The sequence below is a fragment of the Hyla sarda genome, chromosome 12 (genome assembly GCF_029499605.1).
Source record: "Hyla sarda isolate aHylSar1 chromosome 12, aHylSar1.hap1, whole genome shotgun sequence".
Lineage (NCBI taxonomy): Eukaryota > Metazoa > Chordata > Amphibia > Anura > Hylidae > Hyla > Hyla sarda.
In genome coordinates, this window is record NC_079200.1 from 66,825,819 (window position 1) to 66,847,849 (window position 22,031).

The 22,031-nt window shown below is 44.7% G+C and overlaps 1 protein-coding gene and 1 long non-coding RNA gene across 5 annotated transcripts in view; both read left to right on the plus strand.

Moving 5' to 3' along the window:
- ZNF512B (zinc finger protein 512B) overlaps window positions 1–15,246 on the plus strand; it is a 79,909-nt gene extending 64,663 nt beyond the window's left edge. For 3 of the 4 annotated variants that reach the window (XM_056549166.1, XM_056549164.1, XM_056549165.1), the window contains exons 9-17: window positions 4,174–4,298; window positions 4,767–4,859; window positions 6,531–6,629; window positions 6,722–6,889; window positions 7,388–7,582; window positions 7,774–7,875; window positions 8,185–8,247; window positions 8,339–8,437; window positions 12,995–15,246. In XM_056549166.1, the coding sequence (XP_056405141.1) occupies window positions 4,174–4,298; window positions 4,767–4,859; window positions 6,531–6,629; window positions 6,722–6,889; window positions 7,388–7,582; window positions 7,774–7,875; window positions 8,185–8,247; window positions 8,339–8,437; window positions 12,995–13,273 (1,223 nt within the window). In that variant the 3' untranslated portion in view covers window positions 13,274–15,246. The remainder of the gene's footprint in view (window positions 1–4,173; window positions 4,299–4,766; window positions 4,860–6,530; window positions 6,630–6,721; window positions 6,890–7,387; window positions 7,583–7,773; window positions 7,876–8,184; window positions 8,248–8,338; window positions 8,438–12,994) is intronic. The other variant, XM_056549167.1, reaches the window with a different exon arrangement.
- Window positions 1–17,810, plus strand: part of LOC130297017 (uncharacterized) — an 81,527-nt gene extending 63,717 nt beyond the window's left edge. Inside the window, exon 2 of the long non-coding RNA XR_008849369.1 lies at window positions 16,767–17,810. This is a non-coding gene — a long non-coding RNA (uncharacterized LOC130297017). The remainder of the gene's footprint in view (window positions 1–16,766) is intronic.
- Window positions 17,811–22,031: the final 4,221 nt, after the last annotated feature.

Below are 22,031 nucleotides of genomic sequence, written 5' to 3' on the forward strand. Positions count from 1 at the left end.
ATGTAGTGCATTGTATAGGACCCACGAATACACTTATACGAACCTCACCTTGGCAGTGGGTTACCCGAACCTCCGCTGTGGTGTGGAAGGTGTTTGGTAGGAGACCCGATGGAGCAGTAAACCATGCAGAGGAAAGCTTGGCTGACTGATATACGAGCCCTCAACCTGAAGAGTCACTCCTCTGAACCTGTCCACCGAAGGTGGGGTACTGGAGTGTGGTCTAGCTGATGGGCGACCTGGTGGTGTAGAGATAATGCAGACCAATGAGTGGCTGAATGGCATATAGTCCCTTGTACCTGTTGGGACACCCTGCTAGATTCCGCACACCAGCAACAAGCTACGGAAGACCCCAGCATACACGCAGCAGCCCTGTGATGGGAGAATGACGGCGGCGGAAACCGTGCAGACAACGGTTTGGCTCATCGATAGAGCACACCACCAGGTGTTGGCCAGTGGCAAAAAGGGAGCAACAGCCCCGACGGGTGATCCTTGTATTACATGTGGGAGGGCGAGGAGACCCAGGAGCCATGGATAGTATCTCTGCCACCCTGGAGATCGGGGGAGGCTGAGGAGCCATTGATTGTATCCCCGTCGTCCTGTTTATGGTTCATAGGACACACTGGGTCACTTCTTCGGACACCGCAAAACTAGCAATGGGGTACGGGAATTCCAGCCGCAGACACAGCAGTCCTGTGATAAGCAACCGGCGGCAGAGGAACCACGCATAGAACGGTCTGGCTTGCTGGTACAGGGTCCATAGTATACACCGGGTCACCCCTTCGGGCACCTCGCACTAGCAGTGAAGTACAGGAACTCCAGCCACTAATGCAGCAGCTATGAGATGAGTGACAGGCGGCAGAGGAACCACGCAGACCACTGTCTGGCTTACAGGTATCGGGTCCAGTCCAAGCCCACGCAGGACACATCCACGGTGATCGCACACTAGAAGTGTGAATCCGGATCGATAGCCGCGGATGCGACAGACATGTGAGTTACTGAGTTACACTGCCGAAGTCCCTGTGTCCGCCGGCTACACATGTGGAAGCGGACGGGAGCGGCAAGCTCTGTAGAAGCGCCTACCACTCCGATTAATAGCGGTGCCTGGCTGGGAATACACCCGCCGGGCTGGAGAATCCCACGGCCCTGAGAGGGGAGTGAGAGGGAGGAGACAGCCCCTGACTCCCTGACTGACGGCCAATAGAGCACTTATGACCCCTGTAGCGTGCGAAAGGGGGAAGAGGAGGTCCTGACCTCCTGGATCACGCTCTTAGGGAAGAAAAGGGTCAAAGCTACGCACCGCCATAATGATAGATGCCTTCGCCGGCAAGAAGATTGATTAAGCCGGCGGAGTGCCGAATAGCTGATAAAGCTGTTCAGCGGAGAGAGCATGGAGCTGCCGCAAGAAATCGTCGGTGGCTGCCCTGAGACAGAACTGATCACTGTAACTCCCAACCGTTAAGTCTTCTGAGTCTGCAGGTGAGAATTACATGAGACGGAATGAGGGCTGCTGTGCTGTCTGCTGCTAAGCAGCAGACCCATCGCAGCATGTACAGTGCAGAGGCACAGAGAAGCTGTGCCGTTAACCCCACATGTGCCAACTGCCGAAAGCAGAACACAGAACCCCCCCCCCCCCCCCCCCCAGGATACTCTGAGCGAGCCCCACACAGAAATCTCCCAATAAAGGACAGAGTCCATTTTCAAAGAGGAATGAGGGAGAGGAGCGGGGGAGGGCGTTTTAGTACATACTCACCCGCGGATCCATCTTTTATACTCACCCTTATACTCACTCTTCAGCCAGCTTATGGCCACGCTGCATCAAGCAGAGCTGCCATAGCGAGGCGAATAGGGGCAGTGGGGGACCCGGACCCAGTGTACAACTTCCAGGTGCTGGCTGTTGCGCGATAAGGGGTTGACGGCCCATACTCTATTTTCCATGCCCCTTTGTCGCATGTGGGAGGTCAGGTAGCGCCATGCTCCTGTCGCCCAACCTAAAAAAAAGAACAAAGGAAAAAGAACCTAACTAGATATACTTAACTAGAAAATAACAAAATAATAGACCAGGTCTGGGGAGCTCCCAGACCTGTGTCTTGCCTCCTACTAACACTAGATAAAACTGATTACCTCAGTATATATACCGCAGGTATATTCTTCATATATCCATCAGTATCTGTGTCCCCTAATGAAGAGCGACTGAGAAAACATAATTTGCATATAGCATGTCTCTGTTCACTGTTAGTACTAGTGTTTACTTCTTCAGATAAACTTCTTTGAAAGGATTTGTCTAGTAATAGTTTCCCATCAAGACAACCCACCTGTATGGTTTGATGTCAAGAAAAACTGGAATAGATAATGTTCATGTGATATACATTGTCTCACTCCTAACATTTCTGTAAATATTTTATTTTATTTTTTCACATGACAACACTGAAGAAATGACTCTGCTGCAATGTAAAGAAGTGGGTGTGTGGCCTGGATAAGCGGTGTTTAAAGGACTTCTGTAGTGTAAAATAAGTTATCCCATAATAGGTTATAGATGGTGGGGGTCCGGGCGCTGGGACCCAGCAATCTACTGTACGGGGCCCCTGCATTCTGCTGGAAAAGGGCGTGTTTGTCATCAGAATGACACGGTGGCTGACACGCGCCCCCCCCCCCCCCCCCCATTTATCCCATAGTGATATATGGGGGCATTTCAGCTGCCGCGTCATGTGGGGACTAAACGCTCCCTTCCGGCAGAATGCCGGGGCCCCGTACAGCAGGTCGCGGGGGGGTCAGCGGCCGGACCCCCGCGATCTATAACTTATATAACTTAGGGGAAAAGTTATTTTACACTACAGATGACCTTTAATGTTGTGTCCCCTGAAAATAACTCAACATACAGCCAATAGCCTCTAAACCTTTGCAACAAAAGTAACTACACCCATACATGGAAATGTCCAAGGTGGACCCAAAGTATTTTGTGTGGGCACCATTATTATCCAGCACTGCCTTAAGCCTCTTGAACATGGAGTTCAGAAGAGCTTCACAGGTTGCCACTGGAGTCCTTTTCCACTTCTCCCTGAAAACATCACAGAGTTGGTGGATGTTAGAGACCTTGTGCTCTCCCACCTTCCATTTGAGGATGCCCCACAGATGCTCAATGGGGTCAAGGCCGCGAGACATGATTGTCTAGTCCATCACCTTTACCCTAAGCTTCTTTAGCGAGGCAGTGGCAATCTTGGAGTTGTGTATGGGGTCATTATCGTGTCGGAATACTGTCCTGCAGCCCAGTCTCTGAAGGGAGGGATCATGTACATGTTGGTATTCATGGTTCCCTCAATGAACTGTAGCTCCCCAGTGCCAGCAGCACTCATGCAGCCTCGGACCATGACACTCCTTCCACCATGATTGACTGTAGGCAAAACACACTTGGCTTTGTACTCCTCACCTGGTTGTCGCCACACACACTTGACACGATTTGAACTAAATGTATCTCTCATCAGACCACAGGACATGGTTTCAGTAATCCATGTCCTTAGTCTGCTTGTCTTCAGCAAGCTGTTTGTGAGCTTTCTTGTGCTTCATCTTTAGAAGAGTATTTTTTTCTGGGACAACAGCCATGCAAACCAATTTGATGCAGTGTGTAGAGTGCTGACAGGCTGATTCCCTCACCCCTTCAACCTCTTTTCCAAAGACTACCTCTGGATTTGACGCTGAGAATGTGGGCCATGGAGAGGCCTGTTCTGAGTGGAACCTTTCCTGTGAAATCGCTGTATGGTGTTGCCGACCATGCTGCAGCTCAGTTTTAGGGTCTTTTTCAACTCCTCAAAGAGCTCTCTGCCATGAGGGGGCAACTTTCAGTGACCAGTATGAAAGTGTAAGAGAGATAACACCATATTAAGACCTTGTAACACTTATGAATCACATGCCACCAGGGAGGGAAAATGGCTAATTGGGCCAAATTTGGACATTTCCACTTTTGAGGGGACACAACATTAAACCCTGTTATACAGGCTGTGCACTCACTACATTGTAGCAGTGTCATTTCTTCAGTATTGTCACATGAAAAGATATACGGAAATAAAATATTTACAAAATTGTGAGCGGTGTACCTCACTCGTGTGAAATTTATTGTATTTTCTGTGAATACTCTACTTTGGGTACAGATTGCTCTCACATTTCTCCCCCTTGTACTAGGCAGTGTGGACGACAAGTGCCAACGTCTGAGCAGTAAGAAGGGTGAGGTGACTTGCCCCAACTGCTCATCTGTTACACGCAAAACTTTAGCAGGGCTGAGAAAACACATGGATGTATGTGAACAGGTGAGACAGCCTGAAACGTTATAAGTTCCTGTAGTAGTGATTTGCAATACATAGTCATTTGCTAAAAAAGCTATTCTGTACTCTTAGAAACGTGGGTGTCAACCAAAATGGTTCACTATAGCTCCTACAGGGTTTGTTATTCAGCTCTTCCACACAACAGGATGACAGATCATCTTGGTCTTACAAGGTTATTCCCATACCTTATAACTAAGCAGATTTGCCATTGCAGACTAGGAAAGCTGGGTGATCTGGTATAACAAGAACGGAATCACAAGGACTTTCAGGTGTATAAAAACTGAGTTATTATACATTAAAACACTTCTCTGAGGTGGGAGTTGTAGTTCTCCAAAAACTGGTGGGACACTAGTGTTATAGGAAATGTGCCATTTCCATTAAACTGAGAGGGGGTAGTTACATAGCAACTGAAGAACCATCCATGTACTGACATTACATATCTCTCATAACTAGCTGCAAGAAGCACTGAGGTGTCAACAATGCAGAAAGCAGTTCAGGTCCAAAGCCGGTTTGAATTATCACACCATGGCAGAACATGTCAATAAGGTAAGATAATCTCGAAACTCTGCAGCTACTAAAAGGTCAGATGGAGTAACTGTGTACATACATTACATTACCTATCCTGTACTGATTCTAAGTAAAATTTTGTATTATACTCAAGAGCTGTACTCACTATTCTGCTGGTGCAGTCACTGTGTACATACATTACATTACTTATCCTAATAATCTTATACAGATCCTTAGTTATATTCTGTATTATACTCAAGGCCTGCACTCACTATTCTGCTGGTGCAGTCACTGTGTACATACATTACATTACTTATCCTAATAATCCTATGCAGATCCTTAGTTATATTCTGTATTATACTCAAGGCCTGCACTCACTATTCTGCTGGTGAAGTCACTGTGTACATACATCACATTACTTATCCTGAGTTATATCCTGTATTATACTCCAGAGCTGCACTCACTATTCTGCTGGTGAAGTCACTGTGTACATACATTACTTATCCTGTACTGATCCTGAGTTATATCCTGTATTATACTCCAGAGCTGTACTCTCTATTCTGTTGGTGGAGTCACCGTGTACATACATTACATTACTTATCCTGTACTGATCCTGAGTTATATCCTCTATTATACTCCAGAGCTATACTCACTATTCTGTTGGTGGAGTCACCGTGTACATACATTGCATTACTTATCCTGTACTGATCCTGAGTTATATCCTGTATTATACTCCAGAGCTGTACTCACTATTCTGCTGGTGAGATCACTGTGTACACACATTACTTAGGCTGGGTTCACACTACGTTTTCTCCCATACGGGAGCGCATACGGCAGGGGAGAGCTAAAAGCTCGCGCTCCCGTATGTCACCGTATGCGCTCCCGTATGTCATTCATTTCAATGAGCCGACCGGAGTGAAACGTTCGGTCCGGTCGGCTCATTTTTGCGCCGTATGCGCTTTTACAACCGGACCTAAAACCGTGGTTGACCACAGTTTTAGGTCCGGTTGTAAAAGCGCATACGGCGCAAAAATGAGCCGACCGGACCGAAGGTTTCACTCCGGTCGGCTAATTGAAATGAATGACATACGGGAGCGCATACGGTGACATACGGGAGCGCGAGCTTTTAGCTCCCCCCTGCCGTATGCGCTCCCGTATGGGAAAAAACGTAGTGTGAACCCAGCCTTATCCTGTACTGATCCTGAGTTATATCCTGTATTATATTCCAGAGCTATACTCACTGTTCTGTTGGTGGAGTCACCGTGTATATACATTACATTATTTATCCTGCACTGATCATGAGTTATATGTATTATATTCCAGAGCTGTACTCACTATTCTGTTGGTGGAGTCAATGTGTACATACATTACATTACTTATCCTGTCCTGATCCTGAGTTATATCCTGTATTATGCTCCAGAGCTGTACTCACTATTCTGCTGTCGGAATAACTGTATACATATGTTACATTACTTGTCCTGATCCTGAGTTGCAGTCTAGATTGGAAACCGTAAGCAAGTTTGTCAATGTTCACACTCCTGACAGTTTTAACAGTGTATGGTTACAGTATGCTCTGTGCAAACTTTGCGAAAGCAGGAGATCATAGGAGATTTCAGCTTTGCAGCCTGGTGGAATGATGCTTTAAAATGTGTGTAGTGCTAAGGACTGGATAAATGTTTTTGCATTCTCATAATTTTTTACATCCTTTAGTCTTCCAGTTCTGACAGTAACCCACTTGAAGATCCCAGAGAACGGGAGCGCCTGAGAAAAATGTTAAAGCAGATGGGAAAATTGCGCTGCCCTAAGCAGGTATAAAGCTTAATGTATAATACTGTATATTCCTGTCTCCTTCCCACATGCAGCAGTAAAATTGTGTATATTGTGTACTTCTGTGATCCCAGAATTGCTCGGCCACATTCTCCAGCTTGATGGGGTATCAGTACCACACCCAGCGTTGCGGCACTCAGCAGTGTGAGCGGGAGAAGCTGCACTTTTCCTGCCCTCAGTGTAACAAGGCTTACCAGTCCAAGGCTGGAAGAGATTACCATGTGCGCTCAGAGCATTGTGCGGTAAGTGACTGCTCTGTAGGTAGTACTCCTGACTTACATTGATAATAGGATGAGCATCACTACCATGTACAGTAGTACTCTCTGCCACAGATTATCTCAACATTGTAAAACAAAATACAGTCACAATGCTTTGTGCTCTCAGCCAGTCGGTTGTTTTTACCTTGCTGCCCCCTCTCCCCTCACACAGCATTCCTTCTCAAAATGATGAAAGAAAACAACTGCAACTTCCTCCCCTCCTGTCTTCTATGTACTTATCAGGCTGCAACTGCCTATCCCTTATCCATGTCTTTATTTTGGTGTCAGAGAAGATTTCTAAAGATTTAGATAAACCTTCAGACAGGAAAAGCGGGGCTATTGTTGTGGTGCCCATCATTTTGACAGGAGGTATAGTACTGCATGTCGTGCTGTTTTTCCTCTCAAATATGATGGAATCTGCGGCAAAGGCTCAGTAAATACTTGTGAATACAGTCTTATTGTACTCCGTGTCTCTCTTATAAGGATTCTGAGGAACCAGAGCCTGAGTCAAGGCAGACAGAGGTGGTGGAGGATTTTGAGCGGACCCCAAGTGGTAGGGTCCGGAGGCACTCAGCGCAAGTCGCAGTCTTCCATTTGCAGGAAATTGCGGAGGACGAGCTGGCAAAGGAAGGGAGCAGGAGAAGAATGAAGGAGGATTTGGTACCTGACAGCAAGAGGGTGAGAGGCAGATTATGAGAATGTGTGGCATCTAACATTTACAGGTACAGTGCTCAGAGATTTGAAGTTGTAGGTATAAGATGGATAGGTAAGTGCTCTGTCTACAGCTATTGCCTGCCATCATGTCACATCTGTAGAATATATTCTGCAGCCATCTAGCAAGGATGTCTAACATGCATGTCATGTGACAGCTGAACTACCTCCGCCCTGGCCTGCCGACCTTTAACCCCCAGCTCCTGGATCGCTGGAAAGCACTTGTGAAGGAAAACGGCTTCATTTGTTGTCCCAATAATGTGAGTGGATGTGGTTTGTGGAGAGGGGAAACTTAGATAAAATGTAAAATAAAAATGTATGTGCAAGATCTCAGCTTTTTATCAGTAAATGAAAACACCCTTGTTTATATGTAGAGGCTAAACACCTACACAGAACTAAAACTTCTCAAAGCTAGAAGCTTACTACAATAGGATACACTTTACCTTCACTGATACATTTTAACAAACCATCAGAGAGAGATTTGTTCTGTTGATTTATTTAGCCTACAGATTACTGATAATTGTAGCCGCCTCTCTCTCCCATCACTCACCCATACTTTACGTTGGCAGTGTTGTGAAGCAATATACTCCAGTGTGTCTGGGTTGAAGGCTCATCTTGCAAACTGTAACAAGGTATTAAGTTACTTCTTCCATTTTCAGTGTGACTGTGAGTATCTAGCCTCTTCTGAGACATTTTCTTTATCTGGCTGTTTTATCTTTGCAGGGCAGTCACTCTGGGGGGAAATACAGATGTCTACTGTGTCAGAAGGAGTTCAGCTCCGAAAGCGGTGTGAAGTATCACATACTTAAGACGCACTCACAGGTGAGGAGATGGTTAGGGGGAAGTTGTGTTCCTGGTGAATGCAACAAGTGATGAGCTAGGTAAGAGGTGATATTGGGGAGACATCAGTTATATTTCCACCCTATCTTGCCCTTAAAGGGGTCTTTCCATGCCACTTATGGCACATTGAGCATGCTAACTGCAATTTCTCTCTGCCCATGCAGGCATTTCTTCATTGTGTACTGGGCACCTATATTCATGAAAATGATGGACCCTGTGGTCGAATCCCCATTGTTCACCCACCGATGGCATATTCTAAATGCTTACTGCAGTTTTTATATGCAGATTTGGATGGGCATCACCACAATATCACAATGATAACACTGGGTGCAAGAAATTCAAAAAGAAAAGAATTTCCTCTGTAGCATACAGCTGCTAATAAGTACTGAAAGGATTGAGATTTTTAAATAGAAGTAATTTACAAATCTGTTTAACTTTCTGGCACCAGTTCATTTAAAAAAGAAAAAGTTTTTCACTGGAGTACCCCTTTAACCCCTAAGGACCCAGGACGTACGGGGACGTCCCCGCACCCTGGGCTTTAAGGACGTCCCTGTACGTCCTGGCGTTTTCCGGTCCCTGCCGCGCTCTGGGCAGAGATCGGAACCAGATGCCTCCTGAAATGCTTCGCCGAGGGGGGCCATGTAGGCTCCCCCATGTCGACGATCGTCGCAAATCGCAAGGGAAATCGCCCCTGCGATCTGCGGCGATACCGGGCTGATCGGGTCTCTGGGACCCGACCGCCCGGTAATTTTGCTTGATCCCGGATGTCACAGACAGCCAGGACCATGCTAAAGTATAGGAGCGAGGTGCCTGCCACCTCCTCCGATCCCCTGCAATCCATCGGTTAGCTAACAGACCAATCGCAGGGGGGGGCGGTTACTTCCTCCCGCCCTGCCCGGCCCCTGTAAGTCCGGAGAGGACGGGAGGAAGACCGGAGGACGCGGCGGGAGACAGGGGAGTGCTGGGGCCCGGCCCTGGTACTTACCTCGTCCCTGAAGACCCGGATCCCGGCGATGAAGAAGGCGGCGGCGGCGACAGGTGAGTTTCTCTTCATCCGCGGTCGGGCCCTTTACAGCAATGCACGTCACCGTAAAGCAACATGCATTGCTGTAATGGTACCCTGTATACTACATCTCCCAGCATGCCCAGACAGCCCTTGGCGTCTGGGCATGCTGGGAGTTGCAGTTTTGCAACATCTGGAGGTCCACAGTTTGGAGACCACTGTGCCCTTCCAGATGTTGCAAAACTACGCATCCTCAGCATGCCCTTACTGTCCAGGCATGCTGGGAGTTGTAGTTCTGTAACATCTGGCCCTTCAGATGTTGCAGAACTACAACTCCCAGCATGCCTGGACAGTTTTGGCATACTGGGAGTTGTAGTTTTGCAACATCTGGAAGGGCACAGATTGGGAACCACTGTATTAGTGGTCTGCAAACTGTAGTCCTCCAGATGTTGCAAAACTACAACTCCAAGCATGCTGGGAGTTGTAGTTCGGCAACATCTGGCTCTAAAGATGTTGCCGAACTACTACTTCCAGCATGCCTGAGAATGTTTGGGAGTTGTGGTTTTGCAACAGCTGGAGGCACACTGGTTGGGAAATATTGTCTGTTTCCTAACTCAGTGTTTCCCAACCAGTGTGCCTCCAGCTGTTGCAAAACTATAACTACCAGCATGCACTGATAGACTGTGCATGCTGGGAGTTGTAGTTTTGCAACAGCTGGAGGTCCCCCCCCTGTGAATGTACAGGGTACGTTCACATGAGCAGGGGGCTTACAGTGAGTATCAGGCTGCAAGTTTGCGATGCAGCAAGTTTTGCGCGGCAGCTCAAACTCGCAGCGGGAAACTCGCTGTAATCCCCCGCCCGTGTGACTGTACCCTAAAAACACTACACTACACTAACACAAAATAAAATAAAAAGTAAAAAACACTACATATACACATACCCCTACACAGCCCCCCTCCCCTCCCCAATAAAAATGAAAAACGTCTGGTACGCCACTGTTTCCAAAATGGGGCCCCAGCTGTTGCAAAACAACAACTCCCAATATTGCCGGACAACCGTTGACTGTCCAAGCATGCTGGGAGTTTTGCAACAGCTGGAGGCACCCTGTTTGGGAATCACAGGCGTAGAATACCACTATGTCCACCCATATGCAAATCCCTAATTCAGGCCTCAAATGCGCATGGAGCTCTCACTTTGGAGCCCTGTCGTATTTCAAGGCAACAGTTTTGGGCCACATATGGGGTATCGCCGTACTTGGGAGAAATTGCCTAACAAATTTTGGGGGGCTTTTTCTCCTTTAACCCCTTATGAAAAGGTAAAGTTGGGGTCTACACCAGCATGTTAGTGTAAAAAAATAAATTTTTTACACTAACATGCTGGTGTTGCCCTATACTTTTCATTTTGACAAGAGGTAAAAGGGAAAAAAGCCCCCTAAAATTTTTTATGCAATTTCTCCCGACTACGGAGATACCCCATATGTGGGCGCAAAGTGCTCTGGGGGCGCACAACAAGGCCCAGAAGGGAGAGTGCGCCATGTACATTTAAGGTGATTTGCACAGGGGTGGCTGATTGTTACAGCAGTTTTGACAAATGCAAAAAAAAAAAAAGCCCACATGTGACCCCATTTCGGAAACTACACCCCTCACGGAATGTAATGAGGCGTGCAGTGAGAATTTACACCCCACTGGTGTCTGACAGATCTTTGGAACAGTGGGCTGTGCAAATGAAAAATTTCGTACAGCCCACTGTTCCAAAGATCTGACAGACACCAGTGGGGGGTAAATGCTCACTGTACCCCTTGTTACGTTCCTCAAGGGGTCTAGTTTCCAAAATGGTATGCCATGTTGGGGTTATTTTGCTGTTCTGGCACCATAGGGGCTTCCTAAATGCGACATGCCCCCGAGCAAAATTTGCTCTCAAAAAGCTAAATATGACTCCTTCTCTTCTGAGCATTGTAGTTCGCCCGTAGTGCTCTTCAGGTCATTTTATGGGGTACCTCCATACTCAGAAGAGATAGGGTTACAAATTTTGGGGGGTATTTTCTGCTATTAACCCTTGCAAAAATGTGAAATTTGGGGGGAAACACACATTTTAGTGAAATTTGTTTTATTTATTTTTTTGCAAAAGTCGTGAAACACCTGTGGGGTATTAAGGCTCACTTTATTCCTTGTTACGTTCCTCAAGGGGTCTAGTTTCCAAAATGGTATGCCATGTGGTTTTTTTTTTTTGCTGTTCTGGCACCATAGGAGCTTCCTAAATGCAACATGCCCCCAAAAAAACATTTCAGAAAAACGTACTCTCCAAAATCCCCTTGTCGCTCCATCGCTTCTGAGCACTCTCATGCGCCCGCCGAACACTTTACATAGACATATGAGGTATGTGATTATTCGAGCGTAATTGGGCTACAAATATAAGTATGAATTTTCTCCTTTTACTCCTTGTAAAAATTCAAAAATTGGGTCTACACGAACATGCGAGTGTAAAAAATGAAGATTGTGAATTTTCTCCTTCACTTTGCTGCTATTCCTGTGAAACACCTAAGGCGTTAAAACACTTACTGAATGTCATTTTCAATACTTTGGGGGGTGCAGTTTTTATAATGGGGTCATTTGTGGGGTATTTCTAAGATGCTAAGATGAAGACCCTTCAAATCCACTTCAAACCTGAACTGGTCCCTGAAACATTGGGAGTTTGAAAAATTTTAAAATTGCTGCTGAACTTTGAAGCCCTCTGGTGTCTTCCAAAAGTAAAAACACGTCAATTTTATGATGCAAACATGAAGTAGACATATTGTATATGTGAATAAAAAAAAATTATTTGGAATATCCATTTTCCTTACAAGCAGAGAGCTTCAAAGTTAGAAAGATGCAAATTTTTCAAATTTTTTCATCAAATTTTGGGATTTTTCACCAAGAAAGGATGCAAGTATCGACAAAATTTTACCACTATGTTAAAGTAGACTATGTCACGAAAAAACAATCTCGGAATCAGAATGATAAGTAAAAGCATTCCAGAGTTATTAAAGTTTAAAGTGACAGTGGTCAGATGTTCAAAAAATGGCCGGGTCCTAAGGTGTAAAATGGCTGGGTCCTTAAGGGGTTAAATGTATTTGCATAATTGACAGTATTTGTATTTTTCTATTTTGACTGCAGTTTCCATATCCTTCATAGTCTGTAAAAGAAATTTACTATGTTGTGCAGCTCCCACTCTCACGGAGTACTGTATATCCAATTGGTTACAGCAACAATAGAGACCCAGTGGTTAGACCCTTTAATATTTATCACTTTATGGCATGTCAAGCATGCCTAATGTTTTTTCCTTATCGTCTAGTGGAGGGTGAGCATAGCTCTATGTACACCTCTCCTTTGAGAACTGGACATCCCTATGGGGTGTTATGTCAAAGAAGTGGGGCTCATAGGGTGTGAAGTCAGCTGCCTGGACATTAGGGAATGAAATGTACTTGTACCATGTTGTGGGATTGTGGGTAATATTTGCCATAAAATAACCCAGTTCTACTACTGGCTGTGTGTTTCCAGAACTGGTTCCGGATATCCACCGTTTCATCACCTTCTAAAAGAAAAATGAGTGCGGAACCTTCTCCTGACATGTTAGAGATAAAAGCAATAGAAAAGAATAAAAAGATGAAGCTTGAGGAGAAGGCCCCAAGTCTTCCTACAGTCTCAGTGCCACCACCAACAAAAGAGACACCAATTGCACTAAAAACTCAACCTATAAAAGCACCAAGTAAACCCGGGACATATATGGGACCAAAGGGGAAATTGTGTCATGGTGGCCCTACCAGAAGAGGAAAATGACACCAATGTGCTGCACAGTCCAGATCGAAAACCCACTTCAGTAGCCAACTGTAGTCACACCAATCAATATACACATTCCTACGTGTGCTCACTGCTACAGCCTAACACAGGACCAAGTATACTCAATATATCATCGTCTAGCTACTACTTGAAAGTCAGGATAGAAAATAGTGACATTATTATTATTGAATATTACTATATAAATCTATATGAAAAGGATATTCGCTGTCTAAAATTATAGCTATATCGCCTCCAGCTGCTTTAAGGGATGAGTTTTTTGGGGAGATGGTGATGAATTTGTATTTAGGTGTGAAGTTTGCACTAAGGCATAGCAACCATACAGGACCTTGGATATAAAATACAAACTATGCACAGTGCAGAGCATCTTGGAGTCTCAATGTTTTACCCTACAGAAGGACTGCTGTAGGGTAGGAACTGCTATAGATTTTTCCTGTAAATTAGTAGTGGAAAAAAATCCATTGCAGAATGTGAGGTTTCAAGCTTGCACTATTTTGGGCATCATATTGGTGAGTAAAGGCTGCACTCACCATGTATTTCAAAGATGAAATATTGGTGAGTGCATCCTTTTCATTTCTTCTATTGTGGATCTACTTTGGATGTCCTGCTTTATAAGGCTTTTTGCACCACCATATTAGTGCTTGCCTCAGTGCATTTACCACTTCAGGGGCCATATGTCATTAAATGACGAAAGGACAGTAAGGAGTGCCAGTTCGGTTTCTCTCTTTGGAATATTGGTTAGTAAGTTTACCAAAACCCAGGAGTGTATAGGACACAGAATGAAACTGTAATGGTAAAATGTGCTCCTTTTTCTATGTTTTGGACCCACTCCTGGTTTTGGTACAACTACTGACCAAAAAGAGGAGAAATTACTGTGTGAACCTTAGGCTGGGTTTGCATGTTGTATTTTGGTCAGCATTTGCTCTTTATTTTGGTAATTTATATATAGCCAAAACCAGGAGTGGAACCAACACAAAAAACTAAAATGGAAAGTCATGCACCCATTTCTGTGTTTTTGGACCTACTCCTAGTTTTTGCTTAAAATACTGACCAAATTATCATGTGTAAGGCCAGCTTTATTAAGTGAGCATCTAATAAAGGCATTACTAAGAAATGTGTCTAAGGGTATGGTCACCCACAGCTGAAATGCTGCAGGAAAGAAATCCTTAGCATTTACATACTGAAATCTACTATGGAAACTCTGTACCTTATCATTTGGTTTTTAGTGTGGATTTCCAGTGTGAATTATGTAAATTATATTTACAAAAATTTTTAATAATCTGTCTAAAGTCCTCACTTGCGGATCTTGCTGCAGCAAAATATCACAATAAATTTTCAAGAATTTTGACGCCAAAATTGACTTGGCGCAGGCTCAAAAGTCTACTTATGGGTCAACTTTTGCATGTATTTCATCCACTTTAATCTGACTCACTTTTCTGCTACTGTAAATAGTGAATATTTTCCTCACTAAAACGTGAAAAATCTGCAGCAGATATACTGTGTGTGACCAGACCCTTTTAAAAGGGTTTTTCAGTTTAACATAAATAAAAATTAAACAATGATGTCCAGTGCTAAGAAAGTTGTCCCCTATACACAGGGCTGAGCCAGGGCCCTGTACAGGAGATCGTGGTGGGTCAGACACCGCGCTATCTCCCGTGTGGGGCCCCAGCTCTGCACTTCTAGAGTGTGTTTCGTGCCCAGAAAGTCAGCTGGTCGAAACATTTCCCCTCCATTCATCTCTATGGGAGAGGCAGTGACACAGGAAAGCTCTCCCATAGAGCTGAATGGAGGGGTGTGTTTCTACCAGCTGACCTGCTGTGTGCAAAACGTCACACACAGCAGCTCAGCTGGGGCCGAGTCGGGGCCCAGTGCAAATAGGGTACTCCACTGGAAAACATTTTTTTTTAAATCAGCTGGTTAAACAGATTTGTAATTTACTACTATTTAAAAATCTTAATCCTTCCAGTACTTATTAGGAGCTGTATGCTCCACTGGAAGTTATTTTCTTTTTGAATTTCTTTTCTGTCTGACCACAGTGCTCTCTGCTGACACCTCTGTCCCTTTCAGGAACTGTCCAGAGCAGGAGCAAATCCCCATAGCAAACCTCTCCTGCTCTGGACAGTTCCTAAAATGGACAGAGGTGTCAGCAGAGAGCACTGTGGTCAGACAGAAAGGAAATTCAAAAAGAAGAGAACTTCCTGTCGAGCATACAGCAGCTGATAAGTCCTGGAAGGGTTAAGATTTTTGAATAGAAGTAATTTACAAATCTGTTTAACTTTCTGGCACCAGTTGATTTAAAAAAAATGTTTTCCAGTGGAGTACCCCTTTATTGGGGTTGTATGAGACTACAGTAGCAGCACCACTTTTGTGAATGGCTGTGTTTAACATCACAGCTCAACTTGTTGGCAATAGCAGTCGCAGCTTATGGAAGTTCCACCATGGATCCATGTTCTGTCTAAAGAATAAACATGTTCTATTAATCAATTGGACTTTATGTCAGCTGCAAATTCCACACAAAATAAGCGTTAAAGGGGTATTCCAGGCAAAATTTCTTTGCAGCATATGATCCCTATTAAATCTAATTCATATAAGTTTGGAGCAGCATAAAGCTGGCACTGTGCCTAACGTGTTTCATAACCAAGGTCCATAGACTTGCACTACAGATAAACACTGATTCCGGATTGGTTGCTAGGCTTTTTATGCACCTAGATGCAATGTAATCTGGCAGCGCCAGCCCTTTAATGGGTGAGCTGCATTAAGCCGTTCCCTGTTAAAATCCAGAAAAAACCATGGTGTATAATGAAGACAGTGGGCAATGAGAATAGAAGCAATTGTTTATTGACTCCGGTATAAGGAAAAAAATTATATGAGACATTTAATTTATATATTTAAGAAGCACTTACCGATCCGCCAGTGGTCAATGTCTGTTCTCAGGAGACTGCTTGACTTAGAAGAGACTATGATATCATAGTACATACCTGGAATGCCGCTTCAGAGCAGCTAGGTAGCCATTTATAACATAATTGCTGCGCACACAATGAAGGCAGCCCTTTTGTATATTCACTACAGTAGCAACTGGAGTAATGTGTGAGAATACAGTGTGCTGTGTCTAAAGTTACATTGTAATATTGTGACATATACAAATGATTTACGTCATGTCTTCTACTCCAGTCATATCCAAAGCTGCATTCACAGTTCTACAAGTTCGCTATTAGCTGTCACCCAGCATGTGCTTGCATTTCATTGCTATCCCCTGCTGGTTCAGTGTCTATACAGAGCAAGCTGTGCTTTGCTGCATCATAGTAGATGTAGTGTACAGATCTAAAAGACAACATCTAACACAATGCAATACAACCTAATGCAAACCCTAAAAGCCACCCTGTTCATTAGATGTGTCAGCTGAACCCACAGATAGACCATCTAAGGCTGGGTCCACACTACGTTTTGTCCCATACGGGAGCGCATACGGCAGGAGGGAGCTAAAACGGTTTTAGGTCCGGTTGTAAAAGCGCATACGGCGCAAAAATGAGCCGACCGGACCGAACGTTTCACTCCGGTCGGCTCATTGAAGTGAATGACATACGGGAGCGCATACGGTCACATACGGGAGCGCGAGGTTTTAGCTCCCTCCTGCCGTATGCGCTCCCGTATGGGACAAAACGTAGTGTGGACCCAGCCTTATAATGGGTGCCTGCCCTAACAAATGAAGTTGAACACAAGACAGGCATGTTGGATTTCAACTGCCTAGTCCAGTGTTTCCCAACCGGGGTGCCTCCAGCTGTTGCAAAACTACAACTCCTAGCATTTCATCCATTTCACTGCTACAGTAAGTGCCGCACAGAAAGGCGAACAATATGCCTGGTGTGTGCTACATGGATTTCAGCATCCACGTAAAAATAAATGGGCACTCTACATCCTATACATTTCAATGTGGTTTCTGCAACTCTGTCCACATGCAGTAGACTATTCCTGTGGTGGATTTTCTCCTAGCTGTTTAAAACATATTAGCTGAGGGAATAAATGACAATGGAGCAAACCTTTGTGAAGTTCTGCACATACAGCAGATACCCTAGGCTCACGTGCTGGATTTGTATCCCTTGAGTGCAGCTCTGGATGTGACTAAAGTATAGGACACTATAACCCAAGATCAGCACAAGATGAGTGTTTGCAGAGTTATTGACTATTTTATGAGGTGTCCTGTAGTGTGGCATCTAACACTGAGCACCTACAGTATGTAAGGCACTTCTACAACCATTACTCTATATTATATTTCAGTCTTAAGTTTCTCTTGGTTGACCCTGAAGCTCATCCATAACAACCCCCCTCCGCTCATGCTTTTATTTGTATTCATATATGACCAGATATTCAGCTGCAGCTTTGTAAGTGTGTAGAGCAGACACTGATTTACGCACTAATGTGAAGCTCTGTGTATGCCGGTTACCTGTACTCCTCCCATCTATCATCTTTCCGAAGTACATTATTTAGCATCATATTACAATAAAATGATGATGAAATTCTAGTAAGTGGTGTGGACTGGTATGTGTCAGTGTTACTATACACAGTGCCTCAATATAGGCAGAATCCTGAATAACATGTCTGTCTAGGTATGTAATGAAAGATCCTGAATAACATGTCTGTCTAGGTATGTAATGAAAGATCCTGCTAGGTGTTATCGCTTAAAGGGGTACTCCGATGAAAAAAAAAAAACTGGTGCCAGATTTGTAAATTACTATAAAAAAAATCTTAATGCTTCCAGTACTTATCAACTGCTGAATGCTCCACAGGAAGTACTTTTCTTTTTGAATTTCCTTTCTGCCAGACCACAGTGCTCTCTGCTGACACCGCTGTCCATTTTAGGAACTGTCCGGAGCAGAATAGGTTTGCTATGGTGATTTGCTCCGACTCTGGACAGTTCCTGACATGGACAGATGTGTCAGCAGAAAGCACTGTAGTCAGACATAAAGGAAATTCAAAAAGAAAAGAACTTCCCCCTATAGTATACAGCAGCTGATAAGTACTGGAATGATTAAGATATTTAAATAGAAGTCATTTAGAAATCTGTTTAACTTTCTGGCACCAGTTGAATTTAAAAAAATAGTTTTCCACCGGAGTACCCCTTTAATTAGATTTGCCATTCAGGACCCAGGCCTCTTATTAGAGCTATAGTCTTTTTTTTCCACTTCAGCCACATTTAATGCTGTATCTACAAATCTTGTTGCCTTCTGTATTACATTGTGAGAGAGGTAGTGTTGGTAAATGCTACATCTCCTGCATGTGGGAACTTTAATCTCTAAATGATCCCCTTAGGGCAATGTTCTGTGTTAAACTTGTGCCTCTACATCCGTTACAGACCTACAACTCATATTATGCCCTGCCAGCACTCTAGTTGTTGCAAAAATACCACTCCCATCATGCCCTGACAGCTCTCTAGCTGTTGCAAAACTAAACTGCTCAAAAAAATAAAGGGAACACTAAGATAACACATTCTAGATCTGAATGAATGAACTAATCGTATGAAATACTTTCGTCTTTACATAGTTGAATGTGCTGACAACAAAATCACACAAAAATTATCAATGGAGGTCTGGATATGTCACACTCAAAATCAACGTGGAAAACCACACTACAGGCTGATCCAACTTTGATGTAAAGTCCTTAAAACAAGTCAAAACGAGGTTCAGTAGTGTGTTTTGACCTCCACGTGCCCGTATGACCTCCCTACAATGCCTGGGCATGCTCCTGAGGAGGTGGAGGATGGTCTCGTGAGGGATGTCGTCCTACATCTGGACTAAAGCATCCGCCAACCCCTGGACAGTCTGTGGTGCAACGTGGCGTTGGTGGATGGAGCGAGACATGGTTCAGGTCTTGGGAAGGGGCGGGCCAGTCCATAGCATCAATGCCTTCCTCTTGCAGGAACTGCTGAAACACTCCAGCCACATGAGGTTTAGCATGGTCTTGCACTAGGGAGATCCCAGGGCCAACCGCACCAGCATATGGTCTCACAAGGGGTCTGAGGATCTCATCTTGGTACCTAATGGCAGTCAGGCGACCTCTGGAAAGCACATGGAGGGCTGTGCGGCCCCCCAAAGAAATGCCACCCCACACCATTACTGACCCACCGCCAAACCAGTCATGCTGGAGGATGTTGCAGGCAGCAGAACGTTCTCCATGGCGTCTCCAGACTCTGTCACATGTGCTCAGTGTGAACCTGCTTTTAGCTGTAAGCACAACCCGCACCTGTGGACGTCGGGCTCTCATACCACCCTCATGGAGTCTGTTTCTAACCATTTGAGTGAACACATGCACATTTGGTGCCTGCTGGATGTCATTTTCAGGGCTCTGGCACTGCTCCTCCTTGCACAAAGGCGGAAGTAGCGGTCCTGCTGTGGGTTCTTGCCCTCCTACGGCCTCCTTCATGTCTCCTGATGTACTGGCCTGTCTCCTGGTAGTGCCTTCATGTTCTGGACACTACGCTGACAGACACAGCAAACCTTCTTGCCACAGCTCGCATTGATGTGCCATCCTGGATGAGCTGCACTACCTGAGCCACTTGTGTGGGTTGTAGACTCCGTCTCATGCTACCACTAGAGTGAAAGCACCGTCAGCATTCAAAAGTGACCAAAACAGCCAGGAAGCATAGGAACTGAGAAGTGGTCTGTGGTCACCACCTGCAGAACCACTCCTTTATCGGGGGTGTCTTGCTAATTGCCTATCATTTCTACCTGTTGTCTGTTCCATTTGCACAACAGCATGTGAAATTGATTGTCAATCAGTGTTGCTTCCTGAGTGGACAGTGTGATTTCACAGAAGTGTGATTGACTGACATGGAGTTACATTGGCCCTGATTTATCAGCCTGAAACCCTAATTGTCTGTTTTTTCCCATAGCAACCAATCACAGCTCAACTTTCACTTTACAAGAGCTCGTTAAGATTCAAAAGCTGAGCTGTGATTGGTTGCTGTGGGAAAAAACAGACAATTAGGGTTTCAGGCTGTATGATAAATCTTCCCCCAGTGTGTTGTTTTTTTGAGCAGTGTACATCTTCCATTGTTCCTTGATAGTGTGAGAGTTTGGAAGCAGTGCTTTAGATTATGTTCATGGTAACTTTTTCTTCACACAGATTCTATGGTCACAGGTAACATGGCCAAAGATTACTTTGTTGCACTGCTGCATCACAGCTAAGGAAAAGTAAATGGGGTCATGACTGTGGCCACATGTAGGTTGCAAAACAACCCTATTCACTTTCAATAGCTGGGAAGCAGTATGATGTGCAACTTATGTTGCGTCAAAGTCACTGTGTAGAGTCCTCCTGTGTTCTCTGGCCTTCCACATTTCTGTTACATTGCATTTTTGCTGTGACTTTTGCAATATGTTGCCAAAACTATGCAATTTAATCAAAAGAAATCTGGCTGTCAGGTGTAAACACTAACACTAAGGGTAAGTTCACACGTTGATAACATTTTAAGCAAGTTTCCTCTTGCAAATTTTGTAACCATTTACTTAAATGGATCCCCAGAAAATCTGCGATAGTGGCAGATTTTGATTGCCAGCTGACCTATTGATGTGAATGGTAGTGAAACTTGCAGTGGTAAACCCGCTACACCTAATTGTAGTTTTGCAACAGTTGGAGAACCACAGGTTAGGTAACACTGCCCTAAAGGTACATTGAGTAAGATGGCCATAAATGGAATTCCCTAATAAAGGGGGTTAAATCTACTGTGGTTACCTTTTAACATTTGATACTCCAGCTGTTGAAAAACTACAACTCCCATCATGCCTACAGCGTTAAACAGAGATGTCATCCAAACTGTGCAGTAAGCATGGGGTTTAAATAAAAATAAATAAAATACATTTTTATACATGTGCAATTTATTTATTATGTTTATATACTTAACCTATTTTAGTCTGTGTTTATCCAGGGGAAGATGAACACCTCCTGTGAAGAATGCGCTAATTGTCCCCATGAGGGGTGAAAATTCCCTCCTGAACCCAAATGGCAATAAGAATAAATCCCAGTAATGAGCCGATATCTCATCTACCTGTACTATGTGTCTAAGTGTGGGTGCCTATACATGTAGTGGATGTGATGTGTGCAGTACTTACCTGGCCTGTGCTGAAGTGACGTTAAAGGGGTACTCCACCCCTAGACATCTTATTCCCTATCCAAAGGATAGGGGATAAGATGTCTGATTGCCCCCTCCCATAGACTTGCATTGAGGGGGCGGGGTGTGACATCACACGGGGGCGGAGTCATGATGTCACGATCTTCCGTTCCCCTGGTCAAGAGCCAGGCCCTCCAGCGCTTCCGGAGCAGTAACAGGTGGGTGCCGCATGCTCTATTGCGGGGGTCCCCAGCGGTGGGACCCCTCAATCAGACGTCTTATCCCCTATCCTTTGGATAGGGGATATGATGTCTAGGGGGTGGAGTACCCCTTTAAGCACAGGCTGCTCCTGTGGGTGTACAGGGTTTTCAGGCTGCAGTAATGTCAGAGGATTGGATATCAGAAATTCATCTGCGCTGTACAGGACTTCAGACACAGGAGCCGGCAGTAACATATAAAATCCTTTACTAGGTAATCATGCGACTTTTTTTACTGCACATGCAAAGCTTCCTCAGGCAGATGCTTGAGGAAGCTGTGCATGCACAGTGAAACGCGTTGCATGATTACCTAGTAAAGGATTTTATACGTTCCTGCCGGCTCCTGTGTCTGAAGTCCTGTACAGCGCCGCTGAATTCCTGA